This window comes from Delphinus delphis, chromosome 15 (assembly GCF_949987515.2).
Source record: "Delphinus delphis chromosome 15, mDelDel1.2, whole genome shotgun sequence".
Classification (NCBI taxonomy): Eukaryota; Metazoa; Chordata; class Mammalia; order Artiodactyla; family Delphinidae; genus Delphinus; species Delphinus delphis.
In genome coordinates, this window is record NC_082697.1 from 25,546,859 (window position 1) to 25,572,895 (window position 26,037).

The window sequence follows — 26,037 nt, forward strand, 5'->3', positions numbered from 1 at the left end:
AAGGTAACACTGCTTTCCAACTCAGATTAAGCCAAAAGGGAAACAGACCTTCACAAATTATACCTGCATAACAATCTGGCTGAAGGCATCTGGGATAATGGTTCTAAGCATAGTCAAGTTCAATGTAAAAGCACAGAATTCCTCTGTGGGCTTTCTTTCGGACAAGGACTCTGCATATTCATCTATACTGTCACATATGAAAACTGAGAAAAAAGCTGCAAGTGTAAGAAATAAATATGAACTCATCGGGTTTTAAAATTTTATAACTGGAATGTATGAATTCAAAAGTACGACATACTCCTAATTTTAAAACAACAGCAACAGTGCCAGACCAGCAAAATGACTGGTGACTCACGAACACTAACCGAAGGCTCAGGTTCAGCTTGCAAAGCAATTACTTCCACTCTGTTGACAGCAGTCAGATTTGGGTCACCCACATACTAGCAAATTAATCCGATTAGGCTGATCAGGCTTAAAGCCTAGGTTTTGTTTGTAGACTATGGTGAACTATGGTAAACATCACAAAAGGAGCTCCTCATACCAAATCTCACAAAACAATCCTTAAAGAAAAACTTCCCTAGACTCATTTTGGTTATAGCAAAAGAAAACTGCTTCCTTTCCAACACCATATTATATTCTAGAGAGTAAACCCTGAAGAAATACCTATCTTTAAATCAATGAATCAATTACTGAATCAATGAATCTTCATTTAAAAGAAAAAGGGGAAAGGTGTGTGTTTAGAACACGATTTCACCTGGGGGAAAAACAGGATGAAAATCATAGTCTGAAAACTAAAAGGAGCTGGACTCATCAATCCCCCGCAAGCTGAAAAAGAAGCATTAGAAGAACTTGTTACTTACTTTACAAAATAACTCCAAGTCTATCTTAAGGATCACCCTCCTGAATTGTGCCCTAAGCTTTTCTGATCTATAAACAATTTCAGACTTGATCAAGAACCCGTGCAGGGCTTCCTAACGCTGTGGTCACCTTTTGTTTCTCAGCTCATTCTGATCTCAACAAGCACCCAGTGAGGGAGGAATTGCAGCCAACACCATCATCCCTGTTTAGCAGGTCAGAACAAGAAAAGGGATCAATTAGCTCAAAAGTCACAAAGCTAGGAGGGACCTACAAGGACTTCAATCTGATATCCCCCCTGCCAGAATTAGACTTGAACTTGCAGGCATAAATGTTAGGCCAAAAAGTACAGGTCTGAGGACTACATTAAGCCCCGGTCACCTGAGGTATACAGTAAAATGCAGATTTCTAATCTCCTGACTCAGAATTTCTGGGATTGGACTTTAGAAATGAATGTCAATCAAGTTCTACAGGTGATTCTGAAGCCCATCAGTTTGAGGACCACCAGCACGAATGAATCCTAAATCCAGCCATCTGTTTACCTATACTGCATGCAACACAGAACTTGCCAAGCAAGCTAAGCAGCTAATTCAAGTTCACCGCACCAGTGACCCAACCTGAATTAGTCACATTAGAAGACTGTGCCTCAGCCTAAAGAGTCAGGCCAATGGACTTACTAGGTCAGAGATACACACAGTTAACAGCTTCACTCTTCCCAAGGTAACGTCTCAGCTGACATTACCCAAAATTATCTTCGCAAACTCCATGCACTCCTGGAGGTAGCCTCTTGTAAATTACAAACACATGTGGTTTCCAATTCTTTCTTGAAGATGTGTAACATTTTAAGGAAGGTTTCATACCGTTAACTTCTACAGGAAGTAACGTGGGTGTAACCCTAGTCAAAATCATCATCTAGTTGGGTTTACAGAGCATCCATAATTGTGGTGGGTACCCTACACATCATATAGAAAACTACCTTCTGACCATTTAACTTTCTTTTATACTGAAAATGGCAGCACGTCGCCTTCTGAACTCGTTTCTTACAGCACAGAATTTTAAAAGGGAAGAAAAATGGTGATGACTTCAGGTTACAGATTGACTGTGTTCACTGCCTTTGAAACATACTTTCAGGGAAAAAAAGTATTGCCCCATGGTATCCACCAAGCTCTGTCCTATATACCTCTGGAGGAAACAGCCTGAAAAGGTTTCACGGTAGCTAGGCCAAACCCTGGACTTCTGAAAGACCTCTCACAGTAACATGAGAGTGTGAAACAGCAGGAGGCTGAGAAATGTACTGTGAAGAATGGAGAAAAAAGAAACAGCCTTACAAATAAGCACATTTGAAAAAAAAAAAAAACAGTGAAGGATTTCAAAAGATCAGTCCTAATTTAAGAAGGAAGCGTGGGTACCTTACCATTTGAACCTAAAATAATATACCCAGGGCAAGACAAATTTCAGAAGACATGACACTCTTGAAATACAGAATTTTATTTAGAAACTGTTTAAAAGTAGCAAAAAACCCTGTCAAGACAGACCAGGTGGAAAATGGGTTCCCAATAAAATGGAATTTTAGGGCAACAAAAGTCTAAAAGGCCACAAAAGAGAAATAGCACCACTGTTATTTGAACAATGGCTAGTTACTTGCATTTTTTGGCATTGTTAATCACTGAATCTGGGTTTTCCTCTGAATTCCACACAGAGCATGCACTACACAACAATTTTATCATAAAATACCTGCTTGCTACACACATTTTAGGACAAGCTACCACCAGAAACAAATCAATACAAATACATCAGGGGCAGAACAATCTCAGTAGTGGGTAACACATTTTGCAGAATTCTGCCGAACAAAGGAACTGAATAGGCTGTGGGCAAAGCAAATGAGGGAGTTAAGGAATGAAATATTTTAAATATTAATAATTAACTCAGACATGGTACTGTATTTTCTGCAAAAGAAAATTAACATTTAGTAACACGCTAACATTTTTATCTCCGAAGAGATTAGTGCACTGGCAAAGTATTCCGATAACAGTGGAGGGCTGTGGACAGCAGGTACCGAAAACACCCAGCCTTGCAGATCCCAAGGTAGCAGTGGCCTTCCTTCACTGATCACTCCCTTTGCCAGAGGTCCAGAAAGAACTTGCAGCATGATCACCTGCCTGCTGAACTTCCACTCTAAGCAGCAAACTTTAAGGAGCCAAAGAGGAGTCCCCAGTGGGCAAGGGGAGCAGAGAAGAGAAACATGTTAAATGTAAACTTAAAAGACAGTAAAATGGGACACAACCCCCATTCAAATCCCAGAGATGCGGGCAAGTCCCCAAAAGTAGTTGTTAGATTTAAAAACTGGACACACCTCATTTCAAAAAAAAAAAAAAACAAAACAACAACAACAAAACACAGTACATAGAAATATCAGGGATAACTGGAAAAATCACCAGAGAAATGTTCTATGAAAATCAAGCTCTTCGACTCAACATGTCTCAGGGCTGAAACACACCCCTCTATTCATCCAGGCAACAATGCCTCTTGCTTCTTATCAGGGATGCAACTGGTCAAGGACACTAAATGGCTTTACAAAGCAACTTTTCAAACTTTCCTTTTGGGCCAAGGTCTGGGCCTATGAGGATCAGGCAGCCCCGTGAGGGCTGGGAACAGCAGGTCCCAAAGGTTCCAGGTTCTGGCCCTTCCTTCCCAGACACAATGTCAAACACACAGAAGCTCCTGCCATGTTACATTTGACATTTTGAAATATGGAAGCATCTTTTAAATACTCTTAAGGCATTTATTTATTAAAACGTTCTCTGTCAAGATTTCACATTAGCTTAAAATTCAAACCAGTCTTTACACTTCTCTACTGAGGTCTCCCCCTTCTCCAGCCATCAGTGCTACCAGCATCCACACAGTGAGCCCCATGGTCAGCCTCTTTGTTCCCTGGGTGAACCAACTAGATGTTAATACTGCTCTGCTACAAGGTAAAAGCTCCTAACTCAAACTTATTGGAAAAGGAGTGAAACTTCTGCAAAGTGCACTTTAAGAAGAGGTACTTTTTGCTTATGAAAAGAAACCAGTGAGTCCTCTAAGAATAATAAAAGGGAATATTTTACAGTTAAGCACATGATTTGGAGTGAAGAATTCGGATGATGCTCAGCTGGTCCAGGCTGTTAATACTCTTCTTGTTCCTCCTGCGGGCCCCCTTCATCAGGTATCACGAAGCCTTCCTGAAATGGGAAAATGAGAGGGGAAAGCTATTACTCAAGGCTGAATGAAAGATCAGTTTCTACTGTGGGTTCACTTTCCTCATATTTAAAGCCTCTCAAAGTCAACGGTTCGTCCTGTCTTTACCACACACTTGGCATTTAATGGCACAAGGCCAAGTGACCACTATTTTATTAATTAGGCAGTGGAATCACATCCCACAAAAGGCAAAAACTGAGCACAAATTTACTCTCAATCTTTCAGGGGTGATGGATGTGTACACTGTCTTGATTATGGTGATGATCTCACACATCAAGTTGTACTTAAATATGTGCAGTTCATTATGTCAATAAAGTTGTTTAAGAAAATTTACCCTCAAAAATCCCTGAAGTCACCATAATGGTGCCATACCATCTCCTCTCAATAACTGTCCATACAGCCAGCTTTTCCTTCATTCATTCTTTTGCCTGCACTTAGGAACCATGCACACATGCTACTGCAGGTGTTGTGGGTGTTCTGTTTACCCAAAACACCCACAACACACGTAATAGCTGCAAGGCTGAGCCAACATCAGAAGCATGGGAAAACATCACACCCATGGCTCCCACCTCAAACTTACTCCAGGGCATCTGGCATGTGCTAATGGCCACAATGCCATAAGAATTTAGACTTCCCCTTCAACCCCCATCTTTTTTTTAACTAAATATCTATGGCTAAATTTACTTAAGCTATGACTCTACTAAAATAATACTCAGACTAGATCGAGGACACCTATATCTTCAACCCCTTTGTTTGTATTATCTGGCACAGAGCAAGCCCGAAATAAGGATTTATTGAACAAATTATCAACTTTTCAGTCATCTGTCTTAAACCCCCCAAATTCACTTGATATGTTTAGAGCACACTATTAGTAACAGCATTAATGCTGCCTTATATTTGTATACTGCCACATACTATGAAACACGTAGACATATACTGTAGTTTGATCCTAAAGACCTTGCTAGGCATGCAGAAGAATTATAAATAATTGCAGCCATTAAACAGTGGACACAGCAAGATGTCAAATCCTAAATCTAGGGAAAATCAGTTTTCCTTGTTCAGCTAACATAGCATGATTAATATCAGCAGATATGGCTGTGTAATACACATGGATCCCAAGAAACTTGACCACAAAGCACTTTGGGGAAATAGGAACCAGATACACTCCAGGTTGGGAGGAAAAAGGTACACTCTGACAGCTGTGGGCAGCAGACATCAAATAGGGGTCATGTGCCTGGTTCTCCAGGGCACGCCTAGGGCCCTATTAAAAAGAAGGCAGACCTCAGGCTGAGGGGTCCAAGCTGAAAGGGGTGGAGTGGGGATAGGGGGGTTAAGAGCACCTTGTGGCACTCATGACCTATCAGTGGTCACAAACTACAGAAGCAGGGCAGCCAGCCACCTGAGTGTCCTATGCCTGCCTCAAAGGCTCACAGACCTCAAGGCAGAGGCTGAAGCTGGGCAGTAGTGCCCTCTCTGGCTGACTTTAAGGGTCAAAGATGAAGTCTTTTGATGAATGTTATGCTGAAACACAGCAAGCATCAGTACTGAGTTTGCCGAAACCAACCAGAAAAAATATTTCTATCTTCTCTTAGGTGGCAAAATGGCAAGAAAATATCCTCACGTCAATACGTACATCTGTGGCATAGAGAATGTCCACAATCCTCTGCAATACAGGGTTGTTTTCCCCCTCGTTCTCCTGGCAAATCAATTCAATGTTCCTTAGCTTTCCAAAGTAGAAATCTCTCTCTTTCTCCAAGTCTTCGACGGTAAGTTTCAATACGTTGACCTGCACAAAACATTAGAAAGGGTTAGACACCTGGCATTCGTGCACCAACACCACATCAGATAAACTTCTAACCCAAAAGGAGATGTGGGCTTTCATCAAACTCTCTAACAAGGACAAAACCCCACTTTAGTTTAATGTCAATTTTCTTCAGTCCCAGATAAATAACATGGGCTTGTTCATGGCACCCTGACTATAACAATTCCCAGGAAAGGACAGGCTATATCATGGAACATGCAGGAACTTCTCAGGGACTAAGACAAGATCAAAGAGAAAAACCCATAGGAGCCTGAGACAAATACAGAAGCAGAATCTACAACCTGGCCCAGCAGAGTGGCTGCCCATCATATACTGAGTCCTTACCAGGGCACTTGGTCAATCAAGTTCAGGTCTTTCTGCAAGTTGAAGTCAATGGTAAGAGAGGGTCTGGTCCAAGGGAGCAGGGTAGAAATGATAAGCCAGGAGGGGAAAACTATCTAAAGATGACTAATACTAGCCAAAGACAGCTAGCACTGAGGCAGGCCTGGGCATGGAAACTCAATGGTTCTTTCTCCCCCCAGTGTGTTGGGGCTAGGGGGCGATCCATGACTCAAAAGAAAAGCATCCTCTGATGAGAGGGTCCCTGCATCACTCTCTCTCCCAAGAGAGTTTCAAAAGGGAGAGAAGACAGCAGAGGCAGGGAGCAGACCCCACCACATTCCACCGCTAGCTCCCCTGAGCATCTTGTCAGCTCACACCACTTGTGCTGCAGGATCGTCCAGGAGCCCCATTGAGGGACTCTAATTTCCACAAAGGGGCAATGAAGAAATAAATCTCAGTGCTTGCGCCAGGACTCTATCCAGCCACAAGTAATAGAAGTCGTAACAACTCTCACAGCCCTTTGTGTATTTTAAGCACGGTATGTCTTCGTTCCAGTATACTCAAATCTATAATGTGAATTCAATTTAATTCTCACCGAATGCAAAATACATGGCATAGGATGCAGCATAAAATCCTCACAGGCCTTACAGGCTAGGGCCCCATGGAAGGCCGAGCCAGGGAATCAAAGGTACAGCTGCTGAGAACAATTTGGGTAGCAGGGAATTCTGAGAGCCAGAAACACCAGAGAAATCTAGTCTACCTTCTGAACTTCTAGCTGCAAAAACAAGGAAACAGTTTATCCAGCTTCCCTGATGAAGAAGCCAGACCCAACCGAAGGGATCAAATCCTGTCCCTTCGTAACCTGCAGTTGAGAAGCATCCAGAGATGATCCAGAAGCAGGTGACTGGAACCACCAGGACCATTCTGTCAAAGAATTAATTTCAACGTTCAACATCAAAGGCCTGAAAAGACCAAACCAGAGTCAAGGTTCTAGACACCCTCTCACTATTCCTTTAGCAACCACAGAAATCACTTTTAAAAATAACTGAAAGGATTTCCCTGGCAGTCCAGTGGTTAAGACTCCGCGCTTCCAATGCAGGGGGCATGGGTTCGATCCCTGGTGGGGGAACTAAGATCCCACATTCCGCACGGCCAAAAAGTAATCCAAAAAAAATTTTTTTTAATAAGTAAAAATAATTGAAAGTTTCAATAAAGTACTAACACCACCTAGTCACCAGCAAAACGAAATCATCCATCTGCCCCCACCCTCCCCACCCCTGCTTTAACTGCTATTTGTTGCCTTTCCTTAAACTGTCAGTCACTCCCAAAGTGGAGTGAGTACAAGAAGGGGACAAAAGGGCAAGAGTAGACTATCCCCAGTAGTGGAAGCTGACTTGGATCTTCAGCCCAAGGTCCATGAGCCAGGGAAGAGGCCTTCTAGTCACAAGAGAAGGAAAGGGAAGTCAAAACAGCTTCACGAGGCACGGTGGCTTGGAGTCCATCTGTACACACACGTTACACTAGTGCCTCCCTCACAAACCCACTGAACACTTCTCTGGCCTACAAATCAACAAGGGCACCAGAACCCAGCCGGATTGGTCCCACTCACAAGGCCAAAGCAGCAGCCCTCCTTGACATCACTCAATAACTATGAATCCACAAGAAACAACACGCATAGACTAAGTCATCAGCTTTCACTTGGCACTCTTCTAACTGCTTATTTATAAGGTTATTAAAAATCTGTGGCCAGTAATCAGCGTCACTCTTAGAACACTCTCTTATAGTTAAGTAACAGCTGTAACCTAAGAAGCCCAAGGAGAATGCTTTGGGCCTGCACTGGCCAATAAGGTAGCTATGAGCCACATGTGGTGTTTTGAGCCCTTGAAATGTGGCCAGTGCAATTGAGACAGGCTGTAAAGATCAAACACACACTGGATTACAAAGACCTAGTACAATGTTCAAATGTAAAACATCTCACTGATAATTATTTGTAATGATCGCATGTCAGAATGCTAATATTTTAGATATATTGGGTAATGTGTCATTTGAATTAATCTAACCTGTTTCTTGTTACTCTTTTCAATGTGGCTACCAGAAAACTTGAAGTTCTATATGTGCCTCACATTTCTGGTTTACATTCTATTTCTACTGAACATCAGTGCTTTGGACTAAAATCAACTAAAAGAACATTTCTCCAGGATGACTTAACAGTGTGGAATCATTGCAGATCTCCCAAAGTTTATGAACACCACAAGGTAATTTATGTAGAATACACTGTTCTCCTCTTAGCCCACCAAGCCCATGTGGCTCTACTTTCCCCACATCAGTCGTGTCCCCCAGACCTCCACACCTTTATCAAGAAGGGTCACCACTTCAAATACTTTCAGGGTTAGAGACATCATGTAAATGAGCCATGGGAGTCAGTAACAGGGTGTGCTCAGGACTTTGGCAACCTGGAAAGAATCTAAAATCCTTCATATTAAAAAGAATAATAATAAAAATCAAAACCCTGTTCAGGCCAAACAAATCAGTTCTGAGGCAGGGCTGGACCAGCTGGCTGTGAGCTGGGTCCAAACCTCAACTCAGGCTATTTAACCTCTCCAAGCCGCACTGTCCTCTGTAACACTTCACACGGCTGCTGCAAAAATGAAAGAAAATGCTTAGAAGAGCACTGGCGCTCACACTCTAAAAACGGTAGTTTTGTTTTTGCTATTAACAGTTGTGTGTTTCACCAAAAAAAATCTAACTCCTATGAACTTTTAAAACATACTTCAGGGCTTCCCTGGTGGCGCAGTGATTGAGAGTCTGCCTGCCGATGCAGGGGACACGGGTTCATGCCCTGGTCTGGGAAGATCCCACATGCCGCGGAGGGGCTGGGCCCGTGAGCCATGGCCGCTGAGCCGGCGCGTCCGGAGCCTGTGCTCCGCAGCAGGAGAGGCCACAGCAGTTAGAGGCCCGCGTACGGCAAAAAAAAAAAAAAAAAAAAAAAAAAAACATACTTCAGAACCTATTTCACTCTATCAAGCCCATAGACAAGAACCGTAACAATCACAACTGTCTTTCATCCACTGCCATTTACCCCATTTATCCCAAACACCCTTCCAGGTACTTGGCAAAACATCACCTCATGAAATCCGCTCAAATACCGTGACCAAAGTATTAGCCCCATTGCATACGAGGCAGTGAATTCGGAGAGGTTAACTGACTTGCCCCAAGTAGAAGTTAAGTGGCAGAGCCAGGATGCGCCCCAAATCTACGCAACCCAAAGTCAGTGCTCCCTCACACCGGACACCAGTTGAACAGCAGTCCCATGGAACCCACTGCATCTTCTCCTGGAGAGCACAAGGCCAACCCAGTGCTGGCTGCCAGGCCTCGGCAATGACACCTCTTTACCCTATTTCTCACTGAGACTGCTTCCTGTGTACACCTGTGCCTGGACACCAACAGTTACAGGGAAGGCTCCTTATTCTCCAGGACTTATGCACTCACAGTGACAGTGCCCACAGGGTGCTTGAGGCTGCCACAACAATGGGGATGGTGACCCTGTCACTTCCACGCTCCCAAGGCACCTGTGACCATGAGGCACACACAAATCAAAGAATGAAAAAGACCAAATGTGATCTTTGAGCAGGCTTTTGTGTCCTGATTTCCCAGAAGTATGATCTGGGTCACAAGAGCTTCTGCATTAAAGTGAGGCCATTTCCTCCAGGCTTTAGGACTTGGCTTTTAAAAGGAAAGTAAAAGGGTTCAATCCCAAAGTCACAGGAATCACAGAGCATCCTTGATTTTAAATCTGGAATTAATCAAGAGAATCATCCAAAAGCAAACAAACAAATAAAACTATAAGAATTAGTGAGAAAATGTCTAAAAGTCTAAAATTTGTTCTGATCTACAGAGACCTCTCCCAAGTACCTTCAGGATATTTAATCCTGAAGACGTTTCAAATCATCGACCTATTAAGAACAGAAAAGCAATAGGCTTTGCATACCAGTTCCACTCTCAACTTGATACTCTAGTGGCCCAGGATTTCAGCAGAGAGACTGCGGAATCTTTTTTTAAATTATCATTTAGAAGGGAAATCTATCTTTTGTCAGAGCCAAAATTCAGGAGACATTCTCCGAATCCCACAGAACCCTGACAGCGTTCCAAAGACTTTCAACAGGGTTCCATCGTATGGGCAGGTTTCCAAACAGACATGGGTTTCTAACAGAAATAGATGTAACAGCACTCAAAAATGCCGGGTCCCTCTCTCTTCCATCGTCACCTCCAGGCTCGCAGTGCCCACCAGCTCCAAAGTGCTCACACGTGTCATGAAGACTGCTTTGGTATGCACACAAGGCAGGTCTTCCCACAAGAACACAGACAAGCCTCCCTGGTCAGGGCAGCAAGCACCTTTCCCCCAAGGTGGCTCCTGTCTTGGACACAAGAGGTGCCTACCTGCTGCATCAATTCGGCTGCTTCATCATCCCCGTTCCCCACACCAGGATTCTTCCGCACCACGCCCGGGCCAGCCTTAGGGGTTGCAGTAGTTCTGTGTGTTGCAATGGGCCTCTGTGGAGCTGAGAGGAGCAGAGTTGTTTTTTTTTTTTTTTAAGAGGAGAAATTTCAAGACAAAAAAGAACCCACCAGACAACAAAAGGAGGCTGTGACCAACTGCCCTCCACAGCTATGCAGTGAGGAGACCCAACAGAGAGAGCCCAGCATGCAAGACTGCACCCCATGTTTGCCCAAAGTGGTTTTTCATCCTGGCAGCACATTTAAGTACCAATTTTAGCCACGATCTTTCGTGCTGGGAATAAGTCCTTTGGCGTGGCCTTTTTTCCGCTGGGGTGGACAGGACTATCATCTGAAAGAGGCAAAGTCATCCTGGTACATACAGATGATCTACCTTAACCCAGCTCCAACCACATCCACAGACAGGGCAGCTTTATGGAGCAAAGGAAAACTTCAGGCCAGGAGCTCACAATCCCAGCTGTTGTGGGGTGCCCACAATTCCCCATCTGGAAAGTAAGGTGCCTCCTAACTCAGAACCTCAGGCTCCTTGGATTGGGAAGATGAGAGGGTAGAGCCTGCTTTGACCACTAATGACTTCAAAACCCCGTCCTGCTTCCCTTTTAAAAGGTGTTTAGAAGGGTTAGGAGAGAAAAGCAGCACACTGACCAGTACTTAAAGATTTCTCTCAGTATGAATGGCCAAAACAGACAAAGACGAGGAAAAAGCGACAAGGAGCCAATCTATCTACAAGTTAAAATAATTAAGAATAATCAAGAATGGGCTACCTCAAGGTAAATTTATCATTCATGATTTTATTCATTCAGCAAGTATTTTGTAAAGCTTGTACATTATGCCAGGCTTAAAAATATCTCATTTTCCTGACATCCCAAACTGTTCAATAACCATCAGGCCTTTCACCCACAGTAACAGGCATTTCCGCTGGAGGATCTCTAGCATATGTTTAACCTGAAGACTAAATACTTAATGCAAGTCTCCACATGCCTGTTAGCAGCATCTGAAACATGAAATGCACAGGGTTATCTATGCAGTTCCCCATTCTAAGAAGCTAAAGAATAAAAGTACTCAATATTTGGAGAAATCTGAACCCTCATATACTCTGCTGATGGGAAAATAAAATGATTCAGTCACTTTGGAAAACCGTCAGGTAGTTCTGTCAAAGGTTAAACACAGAGTTACCATATGACCCAACAATTCTGCTCCAAGAGTATATATTCTTGGAGACAACCCTCAGAATGGGAGAAAATATTTGCAAATGAAGCAACTGACAAAGGATTAATCTCCAAAATTTACAAGCAGCTCATGCAGCTCAGTATCAAAAAAACAAACAACCCAATCCAAAAATGGGCAGAAGACCTAAATAGACATTTCTCCAAAGAAGAGATACAGATTGACAACAAACAAATGAAAGAATGCTCAACATCATTAGAGAAATGCAAATCAAAACTACAATGAGGTATCACCTCACATCAGTCAGAATGGCCATCATCAGAATATCTACAAACAATAAATGCTGGAGAGGGTGTGGAGAAAAGGGAATCTTGCACTGTTGCTGCGAGTGTAAAATGATACAGCCACTATGGAGAACAGTATGGATGTTCCTTAAAAAACTAAAAACAGAACTACCATATGACCCAGCAATCCCACTACTGGGCATATACGCTGAGAAAACCATAATTTAAAAAGAGTCATGGGGCTTCCCTGGTGGCACAGTGGTTGAGAGTCCGCCTGCCAATGCATGGGACACAGGTTTGTGCCCCGGTCCAGGAAGATCCCACATGCCATGGAGCGGCTAGGCCCGTGAGCCATGGCCGCTGAGCCTGCACGTCCAGAGCCTGCGCTCCACAACGGGAGAGTCCACAACAGCGAGAGGCCCACGTACCGCAAAAAAAAAAAAAAAAAGAGTCATGTACCACAATGTTCACTGCAGCTCTATTTACAATAGCCAGGACATGGAAGCAACCTAAGTGTCCACTGACAGATGAATGGATAAAGAAGATGTGGCACAAATATACAGTGGAATATTACTCAGCCATAAAAAGAAACGATATTGAGTTATTTGTAGTGAGGTGGATGGACTTAAGAGTCTGTCCTACGGAGTGAAATAAGTCAGAAAGAGAAAAACAAATACTGTATGCTAACACATACATATGGACTCTAAAGAAAAAAAAAATGGTTCTGAAGAACCTAGGGGCAGGACAGGAAAAAACACACAGACGTAGAGAATGGACTTGAAGACAGGGGGAGGGGGAACGATAAGCTGGGACGAAGTGGGACAGTGGCATGGACTTATACCTACTACCAAATGTGAAATAGATAGCTAGTGGGATGCAACCGCATAGCACAGGGAGATCAGCTCGGTGCTTTGTGACCATCTAGAGGGGTGGGATAGGAAGGGTGGGAGGGAGACACAAAAGGGAGGAGATATGGGGATATATCTATATTTATAGCTGATTCACTTTGTTATAAAGCAGAAACACACCACTGTAAAGCAATTATACTCCAATAAAGACGTTAAAAAAAATTTTTTTAAAAAAAGAGTATATACTCTTGGATATATACCCCAAGAGAAAACATACGCCCACACAGAAACTTGTATATGAATGGTCATAGCAGCATTGTTCCTAAGAGCTAAAAACTGAAAAGAACTCAAATCACCATCAACTGATGAATAAATAAAATGTGCTACAACCATACAATAGAATGTTATTTAGCCATAAAAGGAATGGAGTACTGATATATGATACAATATGGATGAACCTTGAAAACATTATGCTAAATGAAAGAAGCCAGACACAAAAGACTATGTATTCTATAATCCCACTCAGAAATGTTCAGAATAAGTAAATCCATAGACAGAGAGTGGATTAGTAGTTGCTTAGGATTGGCAGGGAAGGAGGAGAGTTGGGGGAAAATGGGAAGTGACCGCTATTAAGCACACATGAGGTTTCTTCTGGGGGGTAATGAAAATGTTCTAAAACTGATTATGGCAATAGTAGAACACACCTACGAATGTACTAAAAACCATTCAATTGTATACTTTAAATGGGTGAATTGTATGGTAAGTGAATCAGAGCTCAATAGAGCTATCAAAATTACAAAGTACTCAATGTCCCTCTCTACCTACCAGATGGATCAGCCTCTCTCAAGGTACTACACGACTTTAAGTAACGTTCTTGCCACCTTCTGAGGAGGAGTTAGCATCTGCAGAACATCCACCCTGCCCCAAAGTATATGTTCTGTGAGTGTACTACTGCAAACAATTTGGGGAAACCTACCAGGACAAGACTTTTAAAGAAAGTGTCTAAAAACAGCCTCCCCCTGACTCCTAGATTCTGCTGGCAGCACAGAACTTAGCACTCTAGGGACGGCAGGGAAGCCGTGAGTAAGCGCAGGAAGCTGGTCTGCAGACAGAACAATGACACAGAGCCAAGAGCAGTCCCCAAGAGACCTAGAAAGCTCCTTCAGTTCCTGGGAGTTCAGGTATGGTTGTAACTTCCCATCCGAGGGCTCTAAGATGAAATGCCCTTGTGTTCAAACTAACTCTCTTTTATGTGAGCTAACCTGAGGGACGTCTATTCCAACTAAAGTGTGTTGGCCAAATCGATACAGTAACTCATTCAGGCCTCAAGAACAGCCCTCTAGGGGCAAGTACTGAAATTCCCCTTTTACAGAGGAGGAAACAGCAAGGTAGAGGTGAAGTGATTACACAGGCCTCCAGAGATCTAAGAACAAACACAGGGCCCTGATGCCACAATCCATGCCTCGGCCATGTGGCTGGGCTTATGCTCTTTAAGCTCCCTAAGCCTACGGCTACCCAAACCCTTCTGACTGACTACTATAAGAATGAATGTATTTGGAAATGGTATTTTTTGTGTGGGGGTTTTTGGGGTTTGTTTGGTTTGTTTGTTCGTTTGTTTTACCTGCACTGCTAGAGCTGAGAGGTTTCTTCGGTTTGTTCAGAGCTGGAGCAACAAGGGAGGGGGCCACCGCAGTTTCTTGACCTTGTCTGGCAGCTACAGGGTCATAGTCTTTCCCATCATAGTTTGCATCAAAAAACTTCTTGAACCACTGAACGAATTCAAAATTGTCCTGAAACTTTCCTTTTACTAATTTGTCCACAGGAATTATCTGCAGAGAAACAAAAGACTATTTAGCCCAAAGCAAGAAGAAGCTTCTGTCAAGCATCAAACATGTCCATCAAATCAGTATAAAGTTCTGCCAAAGGAGAAAAAAATATTTTAGAGGCAAGAACTAAGTGCTAAGTAAGCCCCTGGAAGTTTGTAGAGCAAGTTTCATTCAATTTGCCTTCCACAGAGAACTTAACAACAGCCAGTCCCCCTCCAAGTCCATCAAAAGAAATCAGAAATGCAAAAGAAACAAGTATCATACATTAAGTCACATATACACATCCAAACACATCCTAAGATATGTCATTCCACTGTAAAGAGTAAAGCTCCCACGGAACTTGCACAGCCACGGTGCCTGTCACAAGGTATGAAATCCAGAGCACAAACTAACCACAGGCATCCACGATGAACTGTGCTAAAAAAAATTCTGTATTAAAAATAGGTCAACGTACGGAATCAGTCCTGGGATAGACTTCTACAAAATGGTATGTTTTTCAAGTAATTCCAGTCCTCTTAAACATACTTCAAAGGACCTGTAAGTTTTTTATTGTACAAGAATACTGTGTTACCAGGTATTACTTCAAATGGTGGGACTGCTGGCCAGAGCTTAATTATCTTTTAACTCTTCAAGGATTCCAGTTACAATCTGAACTATACCCACCCATCTGAGCAAATAATTTTTTAAAAATTTCTCCGTGTGATACTGAAACATTTACAAATAAAATGTTATGTCTGTAACTCACTTCAAAATAATCCACGAGTACAGGGGGAGGGGTAGAGGTATACATGAAACAAAATTGGCCCTGAGTTGATAATCACTGAGGTACATGGGAGATCACTGCACTATTCTAACTTATATACTTCAAAAATTTTCCTTATTCAAAAAAATAAATTCCATAAAAAGAAAAATTACTGCATATAATAAGCTACACCTAGTTTAAACTATGCCTGATAACTAAATGATATTCTTCCAACACAAATGTGTATTTTATATATTGTACAGAGACAAAACTAAAATAAAAATAAGACTGATTTCAAAGTAAATAAAAACCAGATACAGCAGTAAGATAATCAGGGGACGATTACAAGCTTTACTAGAAAAAATGCCCCCCCAAATGGCTTAAAGGATAAGCCCTTCTAATGGGGGGAAACTACTTAATTTTGCAATAATCTGTTATCTACCAAAACAAAGCTATTTACCCTAATGAAGCCTGGTGGTCTGTGTTTCTGGTAGCTTCAAATAACCTTGGGAGCAAAAGGGAACATTCCAGCACCTGCCAGCCATCTTCTTTGTACTTTACTATAAAAATCAAGTAGTTCTAGAATCTTCTCTATTAGAGCTACTTATTCTACCATATGGTATGCTTTACAGAAGTAAATTCAGAGATTAAACAAGTTAGACCTCAGACTAATAGAGAGTAAACAGTAATAAAATTTTTTTAAAAAATCATGGGTAGAGATTTACAGATTGATCTTTCAGACAGTTACCAATTTCATAATGAAGAAAGAAGACCGTAAGGGAACCGGGGGTAGGAGAGCAGAGGGAAACTTTGCTCCCAGTAAATTCTGTTAACTGGAGAAAAGATAACCATATAAATTGGGAAAAGAAAAACAAAAATGTCCAAAGTCATGGCCCAGAATCTGTATCCTTAGTAATTACCACTAGTTAAGAAACACCCTAAATGAAAGAATAAAGTTTACTTACTTTGTCAACACCCATCCTCTTAAAACCTGCTTGTAGTATTTTGAAGTTCTGGATGTATTCGTGTTCTAGCTTAGCTTGGAATTTCACTTTCTTCAAGGCAATGGAGCCAGGGAACAGCATGTCCATAAACTGACAATAGGCAGCCCCTGAATGAGTAACAGAAGAAAATACACACTAGGTCATTAAATGCAGTAGCTATTAAAGCAGCAGAGTGAAAATTTACCCAAACCTGCTTAACCCACTAAATTTTAAAAGTTGTGAAGTGGACCTACAAAACCCCAAAGCTTCATTACCACTTGACTTCGAAATTGATAATAGGACTGTGGTTTTAGCTGGTAAGTTCTACAACACACTTGCAACCTGGAACCCCATGATGAAAAGAGGAATGTTCCCATGAAATTTTAAAACTATTCTTTATAAGAAAACCAGCATGACAATAAAATGACAACTACAAAGAAAAATGAATGTCAGCGGGAGGAGGGATTTCCCCTGTATTTCAAAGATCCATCCTCTGACACAGGTTTAAAAAAAAAGTTTTTTCTAAGATGTTTGCCTCCCTGAGCTTTTTACATCTCTAAATAAACTTACCTATTATTTTATAAACAAAGGTGAATAGAAGACATTTTTGTGTTCCTCCACTTAAATTTTTTCAATTTTAAAGGCCACTATAAGAAATTATTGCATATATTTCATCTCATTTGCTCCCCGATTTTTCCTCCACTTGCCCATTTTTATCCATCACCACCCCCAAAAGTGTTTTCTTGGCACTTAATATTTCCAGGAATGTTACTTCTCTAATGCCTACCAAAATACACTCTCCTAATACAGGGCAGGCTTCATGTGCACTTACTGCCCTTTCAGGAAAGGAGGCAAGAAATCCAGCGACTAAGCAATAGGTGTTCTGCAGAACGAGGCCATCTTAATATGCATATTCAACTTATTTTACATCAGGCCAAATTGGTTCTCTGCCAGATCTGGCATAAACAGTGTCATTATCATTATTTTTGGAAAGATACAAAGAAAGCAGAAGCATTTCAATGACCAGAGTGACATGCTTAGTAGAAAAGAGCACCAGAAAGTGAAAGCCTGATTCTTGAGGTGGCTATTTACTCATCCAACAGAAATATACTGTGGGAATTACGTACCAGGCAATGAATTAGCAATATTTATGCTTCTTAAAATGGAGGCACTGGGCTTCCCTGGTGGCGCAGTGGTTGGGAGTCCGCCTGCCAATGCAGGGGACATGGGCTCGATCCCTGGTCCAGAAAGATCCCACATGCCGCAAGAGCAACTAAGCCCATGCGCCACAACTACTGAGCCTGCACTCTAGAGCCCACGAGCCACAATTACTGAAGCCCAGGCACCACAACTACTGAAGCCCGCGCACCTAGAGCCCGTGCTCCGCAACAAGAGAAGCCACTGCAGTGAGAAGCCTGCGCACCGCAACGAAGAGTAGCCCCTGCTAGCCGCAACTAGCTAAAGCCTGCTCAGAGCAACGAAGACTCTACGCAGCCAAAAATGAATAAGTAAAATAAATAAATAAATTTTAAAAAAATAAAGGAGATTTAAAAGTCATAATTTACCAATTGCAATATACAGATCTGGTTCGAATCCTGATGCATACAAATCAACTTACACACACACAGAAGATAATCTATTAAGCATCTATACCCACAGCACTGCTTTACACATGAAAGATATTCTTTCTGAACCAGCAAAATAATGTGCATTTACTAAATTCTCAGGCCATTCGTGGGACTTTCCATTCAAAACGGCAGTCATCTGCTTCTCAGAAAAAACCTGCTTGAAGAATGTTGTTTTTATTTTAGTGATAGAAGAATCCTTATAGCCATTATAAATGTAAAAACTGAGGACCAAAAACTGTGGCCAAAGACTACAGAGGCAAGAGACCAAGCTTAGAACCAGACCCCAGGTATCCTGACTTCTGGTCCATTGCTCTTTTCCATGTCATTATCCACCATATTAGGACACCCTACCCTGGAATAAAGAAGCATTTCCCGAATCAGGGAAGAAAGAGGTATACCATGCTGCTACACTCTGACTGAAAAAGATTTAACAAAGAAAAACGCTGAGACCCCACTAAAAATAGACAAATCAACTGGACAATTCACACAAAAAAATGTAAACAGCTGATAAACACATCGGGAGCCAACCTAAGGAAATGAATTTTTAAGAAAATATAGCCTGGCAGTCCAGTGGTTAGGACTCTGCACTTTCACTGCCGAGGGCCTGGGTTCAATCCCTGGTCAGGGAACTAAGATCCCACAAGCCACCAGTGCAGCAAAAAAAAAAAAAAAAAGTGAATTTAATAAAGTAATACCAATTTTAAAAAAATACAGCAAAGATTTACACATGAAACTTGTGTAACTTTATTTACAAGAGTAAAAAATGGAAGCAACCTATATGTCCAAAAATAGGAGCAATCAATTATGTAATTTGCACACCTTCACCTAGAGAATATTATGCAAGCATTCAAAGCACATTTTTTTTTTCAATTGTGGGGGAAAAAGCTCAAGATTTAATATTACAAGAAAAAGCAAGATACAAAAACATATCTATAAAATGTCTTCATATATGTAAAAATATCCACCTTAATATATATGCATAGGAAAAAAAAGACTAGAAGAAAACACAATGTGGAGACTTCCCTGGTGGTCCAATGGTAAAGAATCCACCTTCCAATGCAGGGGACGTGGGTTCAATCCCTGCTCAGGGAACTAAGATCCCACATGCCACGGGGCAACTAAGCCCATTAGCCACAACTACTAAGCTTGCGTGCCTCAACAAGAGAGCCCGTGTGCCACAACTAGAGAGAGAAAACCCACATGCCACAACTAGAGAGACGCCCACGCAATGCAAGGAAAGATGCCGCATGTCTCAACGAAGATCCTGCGTGCCACAACTAAGACCTGATGCAGCCAAAAATAAATAAATTAAATAAATAAATATTAAAAAATAAAAAACACAATGTATTACATTAAACCATACAAAGTTATTGCTTTTAGATCAAAAATGATTGAACAGTGGCCATCTCTGGGGACTGGTACTGAATACATTCTATTTTTAAAATATTAATTATGTACTACAATGAATTATTTTATAATCAAACACAAAAAAAAGAAGGTAAATGTTTTTTACAAAGAAGTCTGTCAGCTGCTTTTTTACAAAAGGGCTCAAAACTCCTGGCCTGTAGATGTCTCAGCTTGTTTCAGAAGAGGTTAAAAGGGGCTCTCCTTCCAGTCTCTGCCTTAATAACAAAGGCTGGCAACATAAGCAGGGTAAGAAGGGGACCCCTCAGGTCTTCCTTGGTGGTGCAGTGCTTGGGAATCCACCTGCCAATGCAGGGGACGTGGGTTCAATCCCTGGTCCGGGAAGATCCCACATGCCTCGGAGCAACTAAGCCCGTGCACCACAACTACTGAGCCTATGCTCTAGAGCCCGCGAGCCACAACTACTGAAGCCCGCATGCCACAACTACTGAAGCCTGCACGCCTAGAGCCTGTGCTCCGCAATAAGAGAAGCCACTGCAATGAGAAGCTCATCCACCTCAACGAAAAGTAGCCCCCGCTCGCCACAACTAGAGAAAGCCCACATACAGCAACAACGACCCAATGCAGCCAAAAATAAATAAATTTAAAAAAAAAAAAAAAAGAAGAGGACCCCTCTTACATGGCTGCTGTCCCAATGATCTGGGGCAGGAGAACAGGTCTATGTAAAATCTGTGGCTGGAAAATGCAGACAGACTTAGCGTTGGACCAGCTGTGTCATGGCACCAACCACCAAGTCTCCGCTGACTGCAGCCCTATTCTGCCAGGATCTGTGCTACAAGCACAGAACACACAAGGGCACAATGCAGCCCCTTCTCCAAAAGCTTGCAATATCTCAAGTGCACTGGCTCTCAACCCTTTTGGGTCAAGGGTCCCTTGGAGAATTAGATGAAAGCTGAAGTCAATATTCTACACAGGATAGATGCCTTTCAGGACTTCCCTGGCGGTCCAGAGGTTAGGACTCTGCACTTCCAGTGCAGGGGGCATGGGTTCGATCCCTGGTCAGGGAATTAAGATCCCACATGCTCCGTCACGGCCAAAAAAAAAAAAAAAAAAAGGATAAATGCCTTCCTATCAGAAAACTCTAGATTAAGAGTCCTCAAAGTTTTACACAAAGGAAACACTCTATTAAATGTAAAAGTGTTCAGGCTTTTGGAAGTAGGTGAGGCTTAAGTCATCTTAAAGGATGAATAAAATTTGGAAATAGAAGGCTGTGAGGAGTCATTAATGCAGACATTAAAAGTCGACCTCGGGCTTCCCTGGTGGCGCAGTGTTTGGGAGTCTGCCTGCCATTGCAGGGGACGCGGGTTCGTGCTCCGGTCCAGGAGGATCCCACATGCCGCGGAGTGGCTGGGCCCGTGAGCCATGGACACTGAGCCTGCGTGTCCGGAGCCTGTGCTCCGCAACAGGAGAGGCCACAGCAGTGAGAGGCCCACGTACAGCAAAAAAAAAAAAAAAAAAAAGTCGGCCTCGAGACATTTTAACAAGTGAAACATAATCCTATTTTAATTTTAAAAGAAACAAAACCATACAACATTGTGTGCTTGTATTTGTTACTTACTGCAACAGTCTGTAATAGCAATAGACTGGAAACAAACTAAATGTCCATTAATAGGGGACTGATCCAAGGGAATTATGGCACTACACAGCCATAAAAGAAAGGAAAGTGGCACCTGCTACATGCATATGGAACACTCTCCAGAGTGTTCAGTGCAATTAAACACTACCACTTGTGTAAAAGGGGGGAAGAGAACACACACACAAAACACAGACAGATGGATGTTTCTGCTTGTATACACTCTCTCTGGAGGCCACCCAGCTGATAACACTGGTTACTTCAGGGTTGGGGAACTGGGTGGCTAGTACATGGGCTTACTTTTCACAGGGAGACTTTTTGCTGTTTATCTTTTTGTTCCTTTTGAATTGTAAACCATTTGAGACTTTCAGTTATTCAAAAAGTATGTCAATTATGTTTTAAAATTATAGAAAATACTGAACGTACAGCTAAAATGAGTAACCTTGGGCAAGCTGTTTAACTTCTCTGTCTCAGTTTCTCCATCTATAAAATGGTGATGACAGTCCTTACCTCCCCCCCACCCCCCACACCGAGGTTATATAGGTAAAGCACTTTAGAAAGTGCCTGGCCTATAGTAAGAGTTCAATAAATTAAACCATAATTAGGGGGAAAAAATGCAGCTAAAAGATAACAATAACTATCACTTGTGACAATACAGCAGATTATGGTTTTCTTCTTAATGTTTCTATGAAGAAGACCTCATTACTTATAATCAGAAGAAAATAAGTTTCTTGTCTCTTGCTTTAATTAACACCAAGAGGTACTTGAAGAATTAGGCAAAATAATTTAAAGAGGTACTTCCTTGAGCAGAGAAGTGACAATAAAAAATGGTCTCTTTGAAAGGCTGCAGACTATCTGATACAGTAAAAGAAGAGTGGGGGAGGGGAGCCTGCAGGGAACGTAGGGCCCTGTTAGGAGGCCACTATGGCAGCAGCCTGCAAACTGAGAAGGGGTTACAGCAAAAGACCCTGCAGGAGACACAGAGAATTTTGTGAGTTAGCCTAAAAAGATGATTCTCAGGCCTGCGACACTAGAAGAATGGTGGAATTATGGCCCAAAATGGAGTGTCTGGAAAAGGGAGCCCAACTTGAGCAGAAAACAAAATGGGTGAGGCCTGGTCAGGCTCTTGGTCTCACTCTCCGAGCAGCTCTGGGAGCAAGACTGACAAGCTATTTTATATCAACTTGAGGGCTGGCAGGGCCCCACAATGAGCTAAGAAAAAAGGAAACCTAGCTTTTGCCTGGGAGCATCCAAACACCTCTTCTACTCTGTACAGCACAGAACTGTGAAGGAGGTCAGGATGGAGGGGAGAAGGCAAGGAAGGGGGATCCAAGAACATTCAGTGAGGGCCACCTGACATGTTCAGAGCACCACGCTGAGCCCTTGGAAAAGCGCAGAGGGGCCTGATCGTGAACTGGAATCGAAGGAAGAGAGGAATGGAAAGCAAATGGCACCCCCACCCCCATCCCTTCTTTTGGGCCACACTGCCTGGCTTGCAGGATCTCAGCTCCCCAACCAGGGATTGAACCCAGGCCACGGCAGTGAAAGCCTAAAATCCTAACCACTAGGCCACCAAGGAACTCCCTTTTTTTTTCAGCATCCCCCTTCTGACACAAGCGATCCCATCAGAATCTTTCTCTGTGATCGGGGTTTTTCCCTTGATGACTATCTTTCAAAATACTTGACTAACTCTCCCAAACAGAGAGACTACGGAATGTAATGAATCCTGAAACAAGCGGCCACTCTATCACTGAAAGTCATCCTCACCTTATCTCACTACAAGGCTAAGCAATGGCTCACTTCACTGTTGGAGGCAGGGAGCCCACAATGCTGATAAAACCCAGCCATTTCACAGGCAGCCAGCACATGAGTAGTGTACGACCTCAGAGCTTTGCCCTCTCAAGCGAAAAACCTATTCCTACCTTTCAAAGCTTGGGCTTGGTAGAGAATTCTGATCTGCATGACCCCCTGCTCATCAGAAGTAAGATCAGGAGGGACCAGGCTCCAGTGTTAAACGTCACTCGGATTCTCCTCGGGCCTCAGTAAACACGAGAATCTGAGGAGCCTAACTTTCTCTCTGACTCCAATCCCCAGGCAGCAGACCTTTTTCAGGGACACGGTGTCTGCGGCTCATCCTGTTTGGTCTCATACTGGAAGCTGAGACCCCATTTCCTACACGTCAATGTGAAACACAACACAACCTTCTACATACTCTGAGAAAAGTTCCACACGGCTTTCAAGAGGTGAACTAGCTGTGAACAGAAGTTTGTCTATAAATCACGTGCCTACGTATTCTGCACTGGGACTTCCCTGGTGGTTAAGAATCCACCTGCCAATGCAGGGGACACGGGTTCGAGCCCTGGTCTGGGAAGAACCCACATGCCACAGAGCAACTAAGCCCGTGCACCACAACTACTGAGCCTGTGCTCTAGAGCCCATGAGCCACAACTACTGAGCCCACGTGCCACAACTACTGAAGCCCGCAAGCCTAGAGCCCGTGCTCCACAACAAGAGAAGCCACTACAATGAGAAGCCCACTCAACGCAATGAAGAGTAGCTCCCACTCGCTGCAACAAGAAAGGCTGAGCGCAGCAATGAAAACCCGACGCAGCCAAAAATAAATAAATAAATAAATTTTCAAAGAAAAAAAAAGAAGTATTCTGCACGTTCTACTGGGGAAAAGCCCTTTATCTAGGATAAGAAAAATGGCAGGCAGCAGGCAAAGTTGAAACTCTTCACAGATTTTTAATGACACAATATCACTATAAATGATAATATGTAATTTACATTTGTTCAACTCTCCTCCAAATGCTTCTTTTAAAAGACACAGCATGTATACAGCAGAAAGAGTATAGGCTGTGTGGTCAGAAAGATCCCGGGTTCAAAATCAGGCTCTATAACGTCTAAGCTGTGCCCCGCGCAGTCTCCTCCTGTGTAAAACGAGAATGTGTCCTGCCCCTTGAGAGATCGAGGTTCACCTCAAGGGTCTGGTGCAGAATCAGTATCTGAGAGCTATTTTTACAGGTGAGCCTCACAACAGCGCAAAAGGTGAACCAGATCCTACTACCCCAGTTTATAGATGAGGAACCAGAACATTATGGGACTTGGGACTTCCCTGGTGGTCCAGTGGTTAAGACTCCGTGCTTCCAATGCAGGGGGTGTGGGTTTAATCTCTGGTTGGGGAATTAAGATCCCACATGCTGCACGGAGGAGCCAAGAAATAAAAATAAATAAGTAAGAATAAAATAATTTTTTTTTTAAAGTTATGGGGCTCGTCCAAAGTCACATGGCTCAGTGCAGACTGAAGACTCTTCATGCCAAGTCCTGACTACTCATGACAGATCCCTGTCTGAATGAGACAAATCTGGAGCCAGATCAGCACATATACAACTTATCTACATGTGAAAAGAGATCTCATTTTTGAATTAACTAAGTGAAATACATCTTGGAGTATATTTATAATAGAAAGAGGTAATTTTTAGGGAGAAACTGCTGGTGAAAAAGCTGGCTCCAAAGAAAACTAAGATGACCTCATCCCCCCCATTAATCACCAGGCAAACAAGTGCTTTAAAAGCCTCCAACAAATGGGGATGTGGCAGTGAAACTGAGGAAATTAACAGAAAGCAGGGGGAAAGCAGCACGGATCTAAGACTAACAGCCAGTGCCTAAGACTAACAAAGCAACTGATGTTTAATAAGCATGACTCCTGGGCAACCCTGTCTCACTGTACAACTTCACATCTAGCCTCTCTGACTATCTATAAAACTGAGATTAAATCTCACAGGGGAGGGATTTCCCTGGTGGTCCAGTGGCTAAGACTCCACGCTCCCAATGCAGGGGTCCCAGGTTCGAGCCCTGGTCAGGGAACGAAATCCCACATGCCACAACTAAGAGTTCACATGCCACAACTAAAGATCCCTGGGCACTTCCCCGGTGGTCCAGTGGTTAAGAATCCGCCTTCCAGGGACTTCTCTGGTGGTGTAATGGTTAAGATTCCACCTGCCAGGGCTTCCCTGGTGGCGCAGTGGTTGAGAGTCCGCCTGCCGATGCAGGGGACACGGGTTCGTGCTCCGGTCCAGGAAGATCCTACATGTCACGGAGCGGCTAGGCCCGTGAGCCATGGCCGCTGAGCCTGCGTGTCCGGAGCCTGTGCTCTGCAACGGGAGAGGCCACAACAGTGAGAGGCCTGCGTACCGCAAGAAAAAAAAAAAAAAAAACTTATGTAAGAGAGAAAAAAAAAAAGAATCCACCTGCCAATGACACAGGTTCGACCTCTGGTCCAGGAAGATCTCACATGCTGCAGAGCAACTAAGCCCGTGTGCCACAACTACTGAGACCACATGCCACAACTACTGAAGCCTGTGCGCCTAGAGCCTGTGCTCTGCAACAAGAGAAGCCACCAAAATAAGAAGCCCGCGCACCGCAACAAAGAGTAGCACCGGCTAGATGCAACTAGTGAAAGCACACATGCAGCAGTGAAGACCCAACGCAGCCAAAAAAATCAAAAAGAATCCACCTTCCAATGCAGGGGACACGGGTTCGATCCCTGGTCAGGGAACTAAGATCCCACATGCCGCTGGGCAACTAAGCCCATGCGCCGCAACTAGAGAAGCCTGTGTGTCGCAAAGAGCCCACATGCTGCAACTAAGACTCGACGCAGCTAAATAAATAAATGTAAATAAATTTAAGAAAAAACCAAAACAGAAACAACAAAAAAACGAGGTATGCCTGTACACTTCTACAATCATCTGAAAGTTTACAAAACTTAATTAAAAAAAATGCTGCATGCTGCAACTAAGACCCAACTCAGCCAA

The 26,037-nt window shown here is 43.0% G+C and overlaps 1 protein-coding gene across 3 annotated transcripts in view; it reads right to left on the reverse strand.

Moving 5' to 3' along the window:
- Positions 1-26,037, reverse strand: part of MAPRE1 (microtubule associated protein RP/EB family member 1) — a 35,220-nt gene that overhangs the window by 2,882 nt on the left and 6,301 nt on the right. The window contains exons 3-8 of one of the 3 annotated variants that reach the window (XM_060031060.1): positions 16,580-16,725; positions 14,668-14,875; positions 10,670-10,791; positions 5,723-5,875; positions 3,970-4,073; positions 2,325-3,042 (exon numbers count right to left, since the gene is read on the reverse strand). In XM_060031060.1, the coding sequence (XP_059887043.1) occupies positions 4,017-4,073; positions 5,723-5,875; positions 10,670-10,791; positions 14,668-14,875; positions 16,580-16,725 (686 nt within the window). In that variant the 3' untranslated portion in view covers positions 2,325-3,042; positions 3,970-4,016. Of the gene's footprint in view, positions 1-2,324; positions 4,074-5,722; positions 5,876-10,669; positions 10,792-14,667; positions 14,876-16,579; positions 16,726-26,037 lie in introns of those variants that run through there. The other 2 variants (XM_060031059.1, XM_060031058.1) reach the window with 2 other exon arrangements.